Raw genomic sequence first — 15,005 nt, 5'->3', positions numbered from 1 at the left:
GACCGAGCATCAGAAGTCTGTGGTTAATTGGAGTTTTAGCTAGAAACATGGATTTTCTCCCCAAAATATTCTAAGCCATTCGTGTGGTCTTGTGAATGTGACATGGACCGACCGCCTTAGCAACTAAATCCCTAAAAGCAAACGTTCTATTTGGAAGATTATAATGTAACACTAACACAAGTCACACCGTAAACATCAGGCCGCCGCCACGCTATGCCTTAAAACTAAAGAACGGTGGCTATTTCAGTCTGTCTTCAAGTGGGCCAAAGACCCCCACACCACTTACTCTTCCACACAAGCAGTGAGAATCTAATCCTGCTTTCTTGAACGCTTCCTTAATTTGATTCTGTGTTCAGAACAGAGTATACAGGTTTAAAGCCAGCGGGTCTGCGGATGGCTTTTATATTATCTTTGTACGGAAAGGACACTGTGCATGAATGTGCACCGTGTAAGCGTCGAGACATCTCATCATCTTGTGATTACTTATTGGACATTACTAGTAGTGCCGTAGCCCTAAGCGTATCCCATTATCTCCCTTGTGTGTATCTTCTGTGTATCTTTTGTACCACATCTTGGAGCTTCGTCTAACTATAAATGTCTCTGTCTATGTATGTATGTCTGTGTGTAATCCACGTAACTCGAGAACCGTTCGCCCCACCGACTTCAAATTCAACACACGCGTTCCACACCACCACAGGGGGTGCAGTGCCCGCTGTCGAGTCGGCCAGACCCACGGTTGTCCAGAACCGCCACAAAAGGCCTCTGCCCGGGCTCTGGACCGGGCCCCTGCCCAGTATCCATATATGGAGCTGGCCTGTTCTGACCTCACAACACTCCATATTTGAGCATGCCTGACACAGAACTCCACAAGCTGGCTGCATATACTCCATATTTGGGCATGCCTTACAAAGAACTCCATATATGGGCATAAAAGGGAGACAGACATAATATCTGGGTGGGGAATGCATTTCCAACTTGCATCGTTCCAAGTAGGCCAGTGCCCAACGGGCACCGCTGTAGAGACTCTAACGCATAATATCTGGGTGGGGCATGCATTTCTAACCTGCATCGTTCCAAGTAGGCCAGTGCCCAACGGGCACCGCTGTAGAGGCCCCACGGGCAACGCTCTAGTTGTGTTATTAATGTTCTGACCACGGTAATACATTCATTATCATGGTTGATCAAAGTCTTGCCTGGAAGAAAGAAGCTTCTGGCCCTGCGAAACCCCTACTTGACTGGAGAGGTGAAAGTCAAATATCAACCACTGTACAACAAGCAATCGTGGAAAGGCCCACAGTTGAACCCTGAGGCGGCTTAACAGCAGTGGTACAATTTCATAAGCCGTCACACACTGAGCATAGATGTCTCTGTTCCAACCAACCCGACAGTTAATCAGTGGCGCTGGAAGTGTGCAGTGCTCTCTCCAGTGTGGTATTAAAGTAATACTGGAGCTTTACTGTGCCTCAGGAGAAATTGGGAACTAGCTTGAGAAGGGAATAAAATTGTTCCAAATGAAATTTGATCAAGGGGACATCTATTTCTGTGATGAGCAATGTTATTGTTAGCTCCGTAAAGTACAGTATAATAAGAGGTCGGTAAGGAAAATGCATAATGCGGTTTTTTGAGAATGCCTGCAACGCTCTGTCATGAAGCATCTCTGTTACACTGTCGTCCATACTCCTACATTGCACAGTTATTATGAGACCATAACACATTTGCAAATTATTCGAAAATCCACTTTCGAGTTATCCAACATGTAATGGATAGATGTTTTTCAACACTTAGCCTAATGCACAATCATCTGAATTCCTAAATGAATTATGTTCATAACCACAGGTCTACCGGAGAAAAAAAAAAAAAAGAAAAACGCTTAATGGATTTTGTACAAGCTGTGAAATTGCCAATACAATCTTATTCATTTCCCATTACCTGTCCTCACTTCAATTTGAAACTTTTAATAGAACAACGCTTCAGCTTAATTCCACACTGACTAGATTAATAGTACAGTCAACGACTGTGCTGGAGCCTTTTTCTCCACCCACACTCTCCCCTGTTTTGACCCCAGCCTTAATGGACGACATTGACGACCTTCTCATTTCTGCATCTATGCGCACAAAGCATCCTAGCCTGGGGCAAGGTGTCTCACATCAACGTACGTACAGAAGTTCCAGTTGAGTCACAGTCACAGATTTGTGACATACTGTAGTGAACAACACATCAGCTGTCTTTGACCAATGCAGGGAAGGAGTACAACAGTATGGTCTACAATACAATAGCCTAACCATTCCATTATGAACTAATATAATACAATGACTGTTCAAGCCAGTGTAATCTCTGCTATTTGATATTTTGTTGCCATTTGTAATGTAAAGCTCACTGTATTGTAGTTACAGTATGAAAAGATCTACAAGTATACATTTGCATTTAGAGAGGTAGATTATTTTGTCCATACTCAAACAAACAGGAACTGCACACTTCCCTACTGTACTGAGGCCTTCCGACATTGACCCATGCTGTCAATATCACAGTCAATGCCATCAGGGATCTGCAACAATCATTACACACTGACCCAATCAGAGGAGAGTGTGTGGTGTCCTCCTTTACTCTGCTCACAATCCATACTGGCTACGCTAGACAGAAATGAAAAAGTTGGTTCTATACATTATGACTCAGTCTTTTAAATGATTGATACATGCTCTGCTTTATCTTGTTTAAGGAAAGAAAAGAGTAAAAATGGTTTAATGAAAGGTGACCATCCTCTGCCTGTCAAAACTGGATATTCCAATCCATAGAATGAGACATGCAGAACTTATAGTTAAATAGCAACATGTTATAGATAATTTATTGTAGGGCATTATGGACTGTGGACCATTGAGCTTTTTCAAATGTAAATAATGCATCTAGATTTCTGGCCAAGATAAACTCTCCTGACTTAGCAAGAAATAAAATACCACAACAAAGGGATGCAATTTCTTATGCTTCAGCAAAACGTTAGTTCCAAAGACCTTCTGATCTTTGTGATACTCCCTAGTCCCTATACATCCACATGTTCAAGTCTTCAGGATTCAGGAGACAATGAAATCACTTTTCCTAATTAATGTGTGACATTGATCCTACAGTATATGACTACTGGTGATACTGATATTCTAAATCTCTGTGTTCAAATTTAATTATTCTTCTTCTTTTCCCTTCAGAGGTCGACCACAGCGAATCATCTGCCTCCATCTCACCCTGTCCTCCGCCTCCTCTTCTCTCACACCAACTAATTTCATGTCCTCTTTCACTACATCCATAAATCTTCTCTTTGGTCTTCTGGTAGTTCCAACCACATCTCAACATCCTTCTACCGCTATACTCACTATTCCTCCTCTGTACGTGTCCAAAACCATCTCAGTCTGGCCTCTTTGGCTTTATCTGCAAAACATCTGACATGCGCTGACCCTCTGACGTACTCGTTCCTGATCCTATCCATCCTCCCAGAGAGAACCTCACCATATGAGTCTCCGCTATGTCCAGCTCTGCTTCCTGTTTTTTCCCAAGAAAGCTCTGAGAAGGAAGAGAAGTGGTCACGTGACTGGGCATGAAAGTGTCATGGCGCAGCCCAGTCACGTGACCACTTCTTTTCCTTCTCAGAGCTTCCTTGGTTTTTCCTCAGTGCGACCATACAACATAGCGGGTCTCACTACCATCTTGTACCCCTTCTCTGTCATTCTTGCTGATACTTTCCTATCACACATCAACACAGGACACTTTTCTCCACCCATTCCAACCTGCTTGCACTCGTTTCTTCACCTCTTTTCCACACTCTTTTCACGCTCTGAAATGTTGACCACAAGTACTTAAAGTCCTCCGCCTTCTCTACTCGTCTACTCCCTGTATATCTTCCTCTTATTCACACACATGTATTCGGTCTTGCCGCGGCTAACCTTCATCCCTCTCCTTTCCAGGGCATATCTCCACCTCTCTAGAGTTTCCTCTACCTACTCACTGCTCTCACTACAGGTCACAATGTCATCTGCAAACATCATGGTCCATGGGGATTCCTGTCTAACCTCATCTGTCAGCATGTCCATCACCGTGGCGAACAAAGAAGGGGCTCCGTGCTGATCCTTGATGCAGACCCACTTCCACCTTCAACTCCTCTGTCACACCCATAGCACACCTCACCACTGTCTTACAACTCCCATACACTCCAACATACTTCTCTGTCACTCCAGACCTCCTCGTACAATACCACAGTTCCTCTCTCTGCACCCGATCATATGCTTTCTTCAGATCTACAAAGACAATGCAGCTCCCTCTGAACTTCTCAGTATCCTCAAAGCAAATATTGCATCTCTGTAGTACTCTTCCTTGGCATGAAACCATACTGCTGCTCAGAAATGCCCTTAGTCTAGCTTCCACTACTACTCTGTGACTCTGTCCCATAACTTGACTCTGCTCATCAACTATATTCCTCTGTAGTTTCCACAACTCTGCACGTCACCCTTGTTCTTAGAAATCGCCACCAGCACTTTCGTCCTCACTAAATCTTTGAAAGTTCCTGGTTCACCACGGTTACCTCTTCTACTCTTTGTTCTCTGTCATTTGCGTTACGTAAAATGTAATAACTTTTCAAATAAAAATCACACCTGTGTGAAGTGAGAGAGAGGCGCTCTCTCTTCATCATAATCATACATCATCTCATTCCGGGTAATCAAAATTTGCATCCTCACCTTCGTCTTCAATGTTTGTGTTAGGACAAAGTCCGTGTTCACACACACACACACACACAAAAAGCTGGATGTAGGAGCGGAGGGGTTATCGCCCCTCAAAAAGATAATAGCTCAGTGTTCCCTCTAGCTAGCGGTTTAAATTGCAGCAGGTAGCACTCTAAGGAATTAACTTATGACAAGTATGGTCTTTTGCAAATATGATTGCACTATACCCGTGGCGACTTGTAATCTGGCACATGGGAAGGACTCCAATTATGATCCTAAAGAAGCGTTTTCTTGAGCTAATGTAGATTAAAGGTAGAACTCAAACGCTGAGATTGAAAGTACTTCCTATTATCATCTCATAAATGCAATGCTAGATGTGCAAACTTGAGTATTTTGGGGAGGTGATTAAGGAAGACAAGAAAATAGTTTCTTTTTTTTTAAATACATTTTTATCCCACGATTTTGTAACCCAGTTTTCTTTTTCACCCAGTGCCAATTATCTAATGTAATCCTGGGCGCTACACTTCCTCTGCCAACCTGGGGGGGGGGCAGCGGACTGACCTCATGCCTCCTTCTATGCATGAGGAGTCCAAGCTGCAAGAAAATAGTTTCTAAACTAAGCTATGACGGCAATGTCATTTGATGCATTACATCACCGTGAAGACGTCATAGATGTGCGTGTGTGTGTGCGTGTGTGTAAAGCCCAAACCACACCAAAGGGTCGGGTGGGGACAAAACAGTTTTAAAGGTCAACCACACCAATGCAACCTTAAAAAACGTTTTTTCTCGACATGACCCTTTGGTGTGATTTGGGCTTTAGAGAGGCTTGGACTTGGGTTACTGCTTTAGTCCTGATTTGGCTTTCACTCTCTTCACTCTCTCAGCAACTACTGACAAACACCCTTGAGCAAGTAGTGAGTTCTGGCAGAGCTGGTAGAATGATGCGAAATAACCTCTTCAGACAATGTTTATAATAAGGCTTACAACAAGGCTGAAGACCCGGGGGGATAGATCATTTTCCGCTGTCGCGCCCAAACTGTGGAATGACCTTATAGAGTCTATAAGGTCATTCCACAGATTGGGTGCGTGCCCAACGTGATTTAAACCAACCATGGTCTATAATATAGACCATGGTTGGTTTAAATCACGTTTGAAAACTCACTTGTAGGCTACACCTTGGCTTTGTCACAGTCACAGACTTTGCTTGTCTTGTATTACTCTGTTATGTTCGTGTTCTGTTCATGTATAATCAGTCATCATGTGTATATTAGTCGTGTTCCCCAGTCAGTCCCCTGCGAGTCCTTGTCGAGTCATTGTTTGGTGTCACATCATGTTAATGTTGTATCTTGTTAGTTTGTGATTGTGAGGTTTTCTGTGACGTTTTGTATTAAATAAATCACACCCGTGTGAAGTGAGGGGCACTCTTACATCATCATGACGTAAAATAGACACTATGCCTATTTGCTCAGACACTATGACGTAAAATTCTCCATACACTGTCAATGGGAATTTAATGTTTATCCATCCATCCATCCATCCATCTTCAACCGCTTATCCACAGTCGGGTCGCGGGGGCAACATCTCCACCATTGTGTTCCAGACTTCCCTCTCCAGAGCAACATTAGAGACTTCCTCCTGGGGGATCCGAGACGTTCCAAGGCCAGTGAGTCGATGTGTTTCCTCCAACTGCGCCTTGGTCTGCCCCGGGGTCTCCTCCCAGTGGGAAGTGCCACAAGTGCGGAACAGCGACTGCAATACCGCCTCTGCCGCTCCGATTTAATGTAGGACAAAAATCACACCCAGTCTAACTCATGTTGATTAGGTGATGTAATGGTGATGTGAAACAAACGGTGCCAACACAAACATTAAATGCCATTAACAATAAAGAGACAATATGACGTAATGAGGGACAATATGACGTAAATGTTCCCTTCATTCTCAATGGCATTTTTAAAACAAACATTGAACTAAAAACAAACATTAAACCTGTATATAGGAGGGGCTATCACCCCTCAAAAATCATCCAATCTTGGGTTTTGAACTCTACCTGCCTTGCTGTCCTGCATGTGGGTCCTCACCACACCACCGGATCGTGACAGGCTTTCCATGTTTCAGACTGAGAGTTGCTGTTTCCACTAGGCAATGTGTCTATACTTTGCACCCAGAATGTGTTTTCTTCCCCTTGTTTATTGTGTATTGTTTCTCTCATATAGTATTTTTGTATTTTCTTTGGTTACAGAGTGTATACAGCACTTTGGTTCAATGCTGTTGTTTTAAATGTGCTTTATAAATAAAGTGAATTGATTGATTGATAACAATAATATACTAATTATATTCACTGACATGGTTAAAATATATTAGCTTCTGGGAGACAACTAGGCCAATATGCATCATTAAGCTACAACCTATATAACATACCTCAAATCTTCATTACAAATGAAGAAAAATGTGAAGTGACAAATATACAATATGTTGCTCAGTCTACAATCTAGATCACTCTTGAATTTTATTGCAACGTAAAAGTAAACAACCACGATGGGAAATGGGAATAGGCAACAGCTAAAAGATAGCCGCTGTGCACACTGCATTATCATTTGAACTGTAGCCTGCCTGGGAAGCATTCCTTATCTGGTTTGTTATCCGGTCTTGAGCGGATGGCAATGTTGTAGTCCCTGATTTGTAGTCATCAAGCAGGAAATCAGAAGTACCCCAAAAGAAATTCTGCAATCATAATTTTAGGTAACCTGACTCCGCCAGATTGTGGCAGTAGTACTAGTGAGTTCCTCCTCTTGCCTCCATCTGGACTCTCTCGAGCAGAGAGGATGTACCCCGAACCAGCGGATTTCGGACTGATCAGCGGCAGCTATAGATGCGAGACTGATGCCGCATTTTCAAATTATTATGGAGATATCAGATTTCTTTCCCCCCGCTGGTTTGGCTTCATGGTTTCTGCTTGAGAGAGACCAGAATGAGGTAGGAGGAGAGAACTCAGGTAAAATGTTAGGGCCCACTCAATAAAATCCTTGATGCGGTGTAGTTTTGCTATTTTTTTTTAAATATAAATGTGTGTACTTTCCAGAGAATATTTAGGGTCTGTATATACCTTTTGTTATCCCACTGGGAAATTCTATTTTATTGGGTAGGCCCTAACATTATGATTGTAGGGAATTATTTCGGGTAGTTCTTATTAGTGGTTTTCTGCCTGATGACTACAAATTAGTGACTACAACATGACGTCAATTATCCGCTCCAGTCTGGTTCACACAGCAATTTAGTAACACAGACCAGGTTTTCCTCCAAGGTGGAAAGCCCATGGTAACGCGAGGTTAATTGTAGCCGACTAAACCTTAATTAGTAAACACAATTGGTTTGTTGTAGCCTGTACACATTCACTCTCTGGCTGTGGCGCAATGTATGTTTGTCACTATAGTAAGTTTGAGAGTTCAGCAGTTCCATAATAATAGCATCGTTCTCCCAACCCTGAATCACTCACGTTAACATGCCCTTGAGCAAAGCAATAAAACTCCCTCCTCTTGCTTGATGACCATCAGTGGGACACTCATTCAAGGAGGGAAATTACCATCAGCCATCATCTAAATTATAGTAAATGATGGTGCTTGATATATGCAGCCATTTGTAAAGTGTTCTGTCTGCATGGTATCATTTTTTTATTCAACAACCATGCACTCTGAGATGAATGTTTTACATTCCCAAACCATCCACAGGTGTGTGTGTGTGTGTGTGGGGGGGGGGGGGGGAGAGAGAGAGAGAGAAAGAGAGAGAGAGAGAGAGAGACGGCACTAGTGTTTTTTGCTACACAGGAACTGTCCATGGTACTCCATTTTTGCTATATTAAACAGGAACTATCCAAGGAATCATCTCCTTCCCCTGGTCCCTGGTTTCCAATTTCCACACAACCATCACAATAGGCTTAGTTCATAAATAAATAAATAACTTCATCTAAATTATAGAAAGTGTGGTATAGGTTATAGCTGGCTCTATTGCTGCGAATACAGTTTGGGGCAACAAGGTTTTATATACATAAGGTTGTTGTTTGTTGATTAAATATATATAGCAGGCTATACATATTCATACAATGGCAAGTGTCGTGATACTCACAAGCATGTGTGACAGAAAAACTGTTTGAGGACTCAAGGTTGTCGACATTGTAATTGAGATGGAAGGGTTTCTCCGTCACATTCTGGTTTGTGTTATATAGTTGGACAGCAAACCTGAAGGCGCTGTGCTCCTGCACTGTAGAGCGCATGAAGAGTCCACCTGTGCATGAAAGAATTCAAGAAATGACCATGTCGTCATTATTGTCAAATCAATTGCTTAAGATATAAATAACAACCTGTCTTTTTCAACGCATGACACATTAGCCTATATGCGTATCGTGCGAGTGAAGACTGAAGACAATCCTAGCTAACTGCCCCACTGCAGAGAGGCTGGAAAACTTCTGCTCCGACTGGTCGCAATACATAATATTGTTTTTGATTATTTGAACTTCAGGGACATTTCCACATAACAAAGGAGCGCAGATCAGCTAACCGTTCAGTGCAAGTAAACTTGACAAATAAGTATTATGCAAATAAACCCTATCACTCAGTGCGACATGAATCCGACACTTGTAGGCTACAAACACACCCGCGGTTTAGACTATAAATATATATATGCAAGTCAAGGAGGGAGAGTTAACTTACCAATGTTGATCTGATTCGGAAACCCCGCAAACGATGTCCCAGAAAAATATAATAAGAAAAGGACGGTCGCTCTTGCGCGATACCACATTTTCTCCGACAACTGAAATCAACTCCTTGGACGGACGTAATGAAGGAAAATCATGAACACAGCTGATGCGCAAAAAAAGAGAGAAATTCCTCAAGATGTGTCCGGTCCGGTCTTCTCACTGTGTGCACCCACTGCAAATGTGTCAATGCATGACAACTATACACCACACCGCCAATTATCTGCCGCTAAAAGAAAAAAGGCACTGATTTATCTCAAAGATGGTGGTGGAGCGAGAACCATGCAGGTCTTATTGTTGAATAAAGGATCATCCAATGAATTGGCCAGCTGCACGGGGACGTTTATCAACTTGACGTTGAATTAGAAGAGCAACCTCCGTCCTCACGTCACTGCAGAGTTGTGGTGTGTGAAACGGCGCAGCCACTGGTGTATAGGCTATAGGCTATACTGTTTGGCGGCAATAACAGAACATCAGACAGTAGCATATTATAAAGCGCTTTGGGTACTATATACATTTGAGATATTATTATTAGTCTATAGTGAATGCAGTCTAAGCAGTCTTGTTTGGCCGGATCAGATCATGAATGATTAAAATTAATATACACATCACACAAAATCAATGTCGTAACAGGCCAATTAGCCTATCCATTTGAAGTAGCGCACACACACACACACACACACACACACACACACACACACACACACACACACACACACACACACACACACACACACACACACACACACACACACACACACACACACACACACACACACACACACACACACACACACACACACACACACACCTTAATTGCTATAGAATCATTTACAGCAGGGTTTCTCAAACTTTTTGGGCCCAGGCAGGTACCCCTTGGAGGGGAGAAATATATTATTTACACCCCTCATCCTCGCAAGATAAACATACTTACCTTACATTTATATGCCATTTGGAACTATTTTATTCAAACAGAAAACACTATACTATTCGGGGCTATTCAACTAAATTGTTCAGGGGGCCACATAGTCAGAAACCCAATTAAGGGTCCGGACTGCCCCCAAGCTTTTAATCTCATATTTGACACAACATGCTGGGCTAATTCAATAGCCAAAATATATATATATAGGCCTATATATATATATTTCTCGGATCCCCGGGTCGCGGACCACACTTTGAGAACCGTGGATCAACCCTCTTTCCTTGCATAAAAGGTGGTGTAGCCTAATCTATATGCGTTTTGTTGGACCTGACTGTTTTCTGTGGTGTTGTGTGTGTCGTTTATAGATTTGTCATACTAGTATGATCATTCTGTGATCATATGATTACAGTATATATCATATCAACTAGACCGGTGCCCGGCTGTAGAGCACCGAGTCAGTAACGATGGAAGTTGGAGATGAATAGAGTAAGAAAAGGATAGAGACTAACTTTTGGATGTCAAATGCGGAAGTGCAACCGAGCGCTCAATGTTAAAGCCCAGCTGCACGGGGTTTCCTTGTCATGAATCCACGGGTCCGGGTCCGCCTGCAGTTCACGCTCCAACCACTAGGGCCGAGTGCTTCAACACTTCAACGAGTGCTTCAGTGCTTCAACGCTTGGGGTGAACGATTCTCGAGTTATATGGACTACAGGCATGTAGTCCATGTAACAGGCACGCCAAAATATGGAGTGTTGTGATGTCAGAACAGGCCAACTCCATATATGGAGCCTAGGCAGGGGCCCTGCAGTCCAGAGCCCGGGCAGAGGCCTTTTGTGGCGGTTCTGGACAACCATGGGTCCGACCGACTCGACACCGGGCACTGCACTCCCAGTGGGGGGTGGAATGCATGTGTCGAATTTGATTAGTCGGTGGGGCGAACGGTTCTCGAGTTACGTGGATTACAGAGTACACACACTCGAGATATCATATGACTGATTTTTGCTATACTGCACAATACAGAAAGAGAAACAAAAGTGGTTCAAAATATTGATGGAAAGCATGAAACATTGCATGCATGAAACATTTAGGAAGCTCTACCATCTCAAAGCCAAATCAGAAGATACCAGGTTATGAGTCATCATCAATTATGTCATGGACATTTTAAGTGCTCCAAATTGAAGTCTGCAATAGGATGTTTATCCTATTGCAGACTTTACTAGCAAAAATGAATAAATGTAGCATTGTACTGCAGCCACAAGTTGCATATTTCTGCCTTCTGCCTCTCATTTTGATTTTCTCCTCCCATTGTATAGTGTAAAATGATCTCTTTGTGAAGACCAAAAAAATATCCTTGAAATAGCGTCTTATTTTTTTGTAATGAAATCCTGTATTGTGAAGGGAATCACGTGATATACTGATGCTTGGTTGGTTACTGTAGTCGCTCTCTCTTCACTATACAGGTTAGACTGCGGGTGCAGTGAGCTCACAGATGTCAGATGAGGCCACCACCACTATACACTACAGTACAGTACAGCAGCTCTCTGGCAAACTACACACAGGTTACTGCAGCACTGCATCGTGAGCTCCTTCTGGTTTCAAACAAGATAAGACCATTCTGGCTGTGTCGGGTGATCTTGACCAAAGAAAAGACCTTTAGTAAGGTCTTCCGGTTAAAGTGATTCTTTGTCCTGAATGAGGACAAAAACCAATCTGCTTAACCACCGTATCCTGCCGCGAAGTATCTACAAGCTCACAACATATCATGTTGTGACCGATTGTGAGCGTGGCTATTTTCAGGGAAGATATTTGGTGTAGAAGTGGAAAAGGAAAGGACCAAGTAGACCCCTGGAGTGCAACAAAGTATATTGGGTTTAAGTGGCTAAGTAATTTCTCTCTCTCTCTCTGATATACACACGCTTTAATAAGGTTCAATTGAGTGTAAAATGTAAATGTCAGCTTGCCTTTCCAGCACCGCCTATGGAGTTTTTAAGTAAACGATGGCATTTATAAAGTGTCGACCATATGGTGGGTACAATTAATAGCAGGGTGTTGTTCTGGCATCGCCAGCAAGAGCTTAAATGGCACTGTGATGACAAAACCTAAATATTACAGTGACATAACATCCCTCTAAATGTTTGCCTCGGGTATTGAATGTTGTTGTTGGGATTGAACCACATAATTAGACACATGCTATATTGGACCACCAGATAAATACAGACATTGCAGCAGCAGCACGCATACTTAATATTACCTGTCAATACAAATATGTCAGAGTCTGTGAACTCTGTTCTGCTTTATATTTAGTAATAGCTTGTTATAACCCACAGAATTACACCCGCACACAAGTAGTAAGCCTGAGGGAGTAGAGTGGCCTAAATACAGGCAATTGCAGTGTCCCACAAAGCACCATGAAGCATGCACAGAGCTACAGTCAGACACATCAGCCATCTAGAGTAATTAAGTTAGCAAAATCGTTTTTCCAACACTCCAGTCTGCCTGCTTTTAATCAGAATCTATTCAATTCAGTGAAAATCCTGTCAGACAGGTCACATACCAGAAATAGACTTGTGTAGGAAAGCCTTGGTTATAATGACTTTTTCATAATTTTTTCCATATTCTTATTATTCTTATTAGTAGCAGCATTAGTGGTTGTATTTTGACGATGATCCAGCTGATCCGATTGAATTTATTACTTTATGCATGGTAACAACTTTAATTTCATTATAGACAAAACTAATTTAAAAAAGAACAAAATACAGTAGCAGATCAACAAGCTCCCAACGCGTGTTGTGAGTGTGTAGATTGGCTTATTGTTTTCTATTTTGATGCCACTATCACAACTGGCGTGCACGTGTAACTAAACTTTATGCTGTGTGTGTGAGACATGGCAGCTGTTGCCAACAGCATTACCCAAGTGCTAAGTAATCAAGACTTCTGAAGCGATTTTTTTCAAGGCATTCAAATGAAACACAGACATAGTGCCAGTAGGTGTGTATAGCTATACTCAGGGACAAGACAAGACAAGCCAAGAATAACCAGACTATGACACGTCAGAAAGTTGAGAAGATACAAAAGAACACATTGATTTCTATCAAAGTCTCACTTTTCTAATGTTCCCTACCAAAATGGCCACATTAGTGTTGATGCAGCTTCTTTCAAGTACTGTAAGTGCTCTGAACTGACCCGCTTTAACAAGGTTTGCACCAGCTTGCTCTGAAGTGTTAAATATAATTTATTTCTATTACTTTACTCTACCATTACTACTACAGTATAGTATGACGTTTTTCATGGCTTTCACGGTTTCTTTCTCGTCGTAAACGTTTTTCATCTAATGAAAAACGACATACTATATGGTATTCTAGCATCAGAAGACTGGTGTACCTTTATGGTGTACCATGTTGGCATAATCCCTACCTATACCAGTCTTCTGCCATCAGTGACTCTGATGACATCACTGAAACTCACCTTAGCGTGTCTTCAGGTGAGACGTTTAGTGCCTACAAAAAAAAAACCTGCTCTCAGAAGGAAATGCCCAAACGAGGCATTTTCTGTTTCCCCAAGAGTCTTTTAACTCCAAGAGTAACCAAACGGGTCCATCTGGATCCATTTGTAGACAGTTAAATTAACAAGCTTTTATTTACTGTGTAGGAAAATAAAGAATGGTTGACTTGGGCCATACTTTTCATTCACAGGGTGGACTGTTGTTAACTATTTACATCATTTCTAAGTGGTCGGTACACAACATTTGCTTGACCTTCAACAACACACAAGATAACTTGGATTTTAGGGCTTTTAGCAAATATTCGACTATTGACAAGTAAATCCACTGACTAGTTGACCTTGCTGATACTAGTTGATAAGAAAATTTAAAAAAAAAACATTTTTTCTCGTTTTTGTAGGCCTCGATCAAGATCAGCTAGAATGCTAGATTATAGTCACCAATATACAAATAATATTAAAAAGAAAAACGTATTTATTAATTTTTACATAATAGGTAGTTAAACAACTAGTCGACTAGTAAACTAGGCAACTAGTCAACTAGTAAAAATCACTAGAAATTAAAGCCCTAACTTGGATTAGCCTCATTCTAACTCACTACAGGAAAACAGCTAAATACATTACTGTAGTATAATACTGTAAAAGTCAGTTTGAAGATTGGACAGTACAGTTCACCACATTCCCCCCAAGCAATGCCCCAGACATCCTACATCTATGAATAGGGTTACTTGGCTGCCGTTTTGCCCTGTAGCATGGCCTGCCGCGGCAGTGCGCAACCATCCACCATCCTCTGATCCGACCAGCACACAGCGCTGGTGGTGGACTCCACTGACTTAATGGATCACATCAGCCTCTCACACACAGCACCAAGTTTGCTCTGGCCTCAGGTCCTCAAGAACTTTGACAAAATATGGATTGGGGCGCAATATAAATCCATAATATTCTCTTCCTAATACCAAATAAAAGGAATGGAATGCTCTCTCCACAATACCTGGCAGCATCTGCACGCGCATGGGCTAAATATGACTTTGGGAGTACAAAATGCAGAGCTGATGTTAATCAACAGATACATTAATGAATTGCCATTATGGCCAATAAAGGCAAATGAGAGCGGGATTTATTCATTTAAGCAGGAAGG

General features: G+C 42.1%; 1 protein-coding gene across 4 annotated transcripts in view; it reads right to left on the bottom strand.

Annotated features, from left to right (window-relative positions):
* gria3a (glutamate receptor, ionotropic, AMPA 3a) overlaps window positions 1–9,595 on the bottom strand; it is a 130,215-nt gene extending 120,620 nt beyond the window's left edge. For all 4 annotated transcript variants that reach the window (XM_083782926.1, XM_083782927.1, XM_083782928.1 and 1 more), the window contains exons 1-2: window positions 9,404–9,595; window positions 8,820–8,978 (exon numbers count right to left, since the gene is read on the bottom strand). In XM_083782926.1, coding sequence (XP_083639052.1) covers window positions 8,820–8,978; window positions 9,404–9,491 — 247 coding nt within the window. In that variant the 5' untranslated portion in view covers window positions 9,492–9,595. The remainder of the gene's footprint in view (window positions 1–8,819; window positions 8,979–9,403) is intronic.
* Between the last annotated feature and the right edge of the window lie 5,410 nt (window positions 9,596–15,005).

The sequence above is a fragment of the Protomyctophum parallelum genome (assembly GCF_964188405.1).
Source record: "Protomyctophum parallelum genome assembly, chromosome: 1".
Classification (NCBI taxonomy): domain Eukaryota; kingdom Metazoa; phylum Chordata; class Actinopteri; order Myctophiformes; family Myctophidae; genus Protomyctophum; species Protomyctophum parallelum.
Note: the sequence above shows the minus strand (reverse complement) of the source record. Positions and strands in the feature narration are given on the sequence as shown.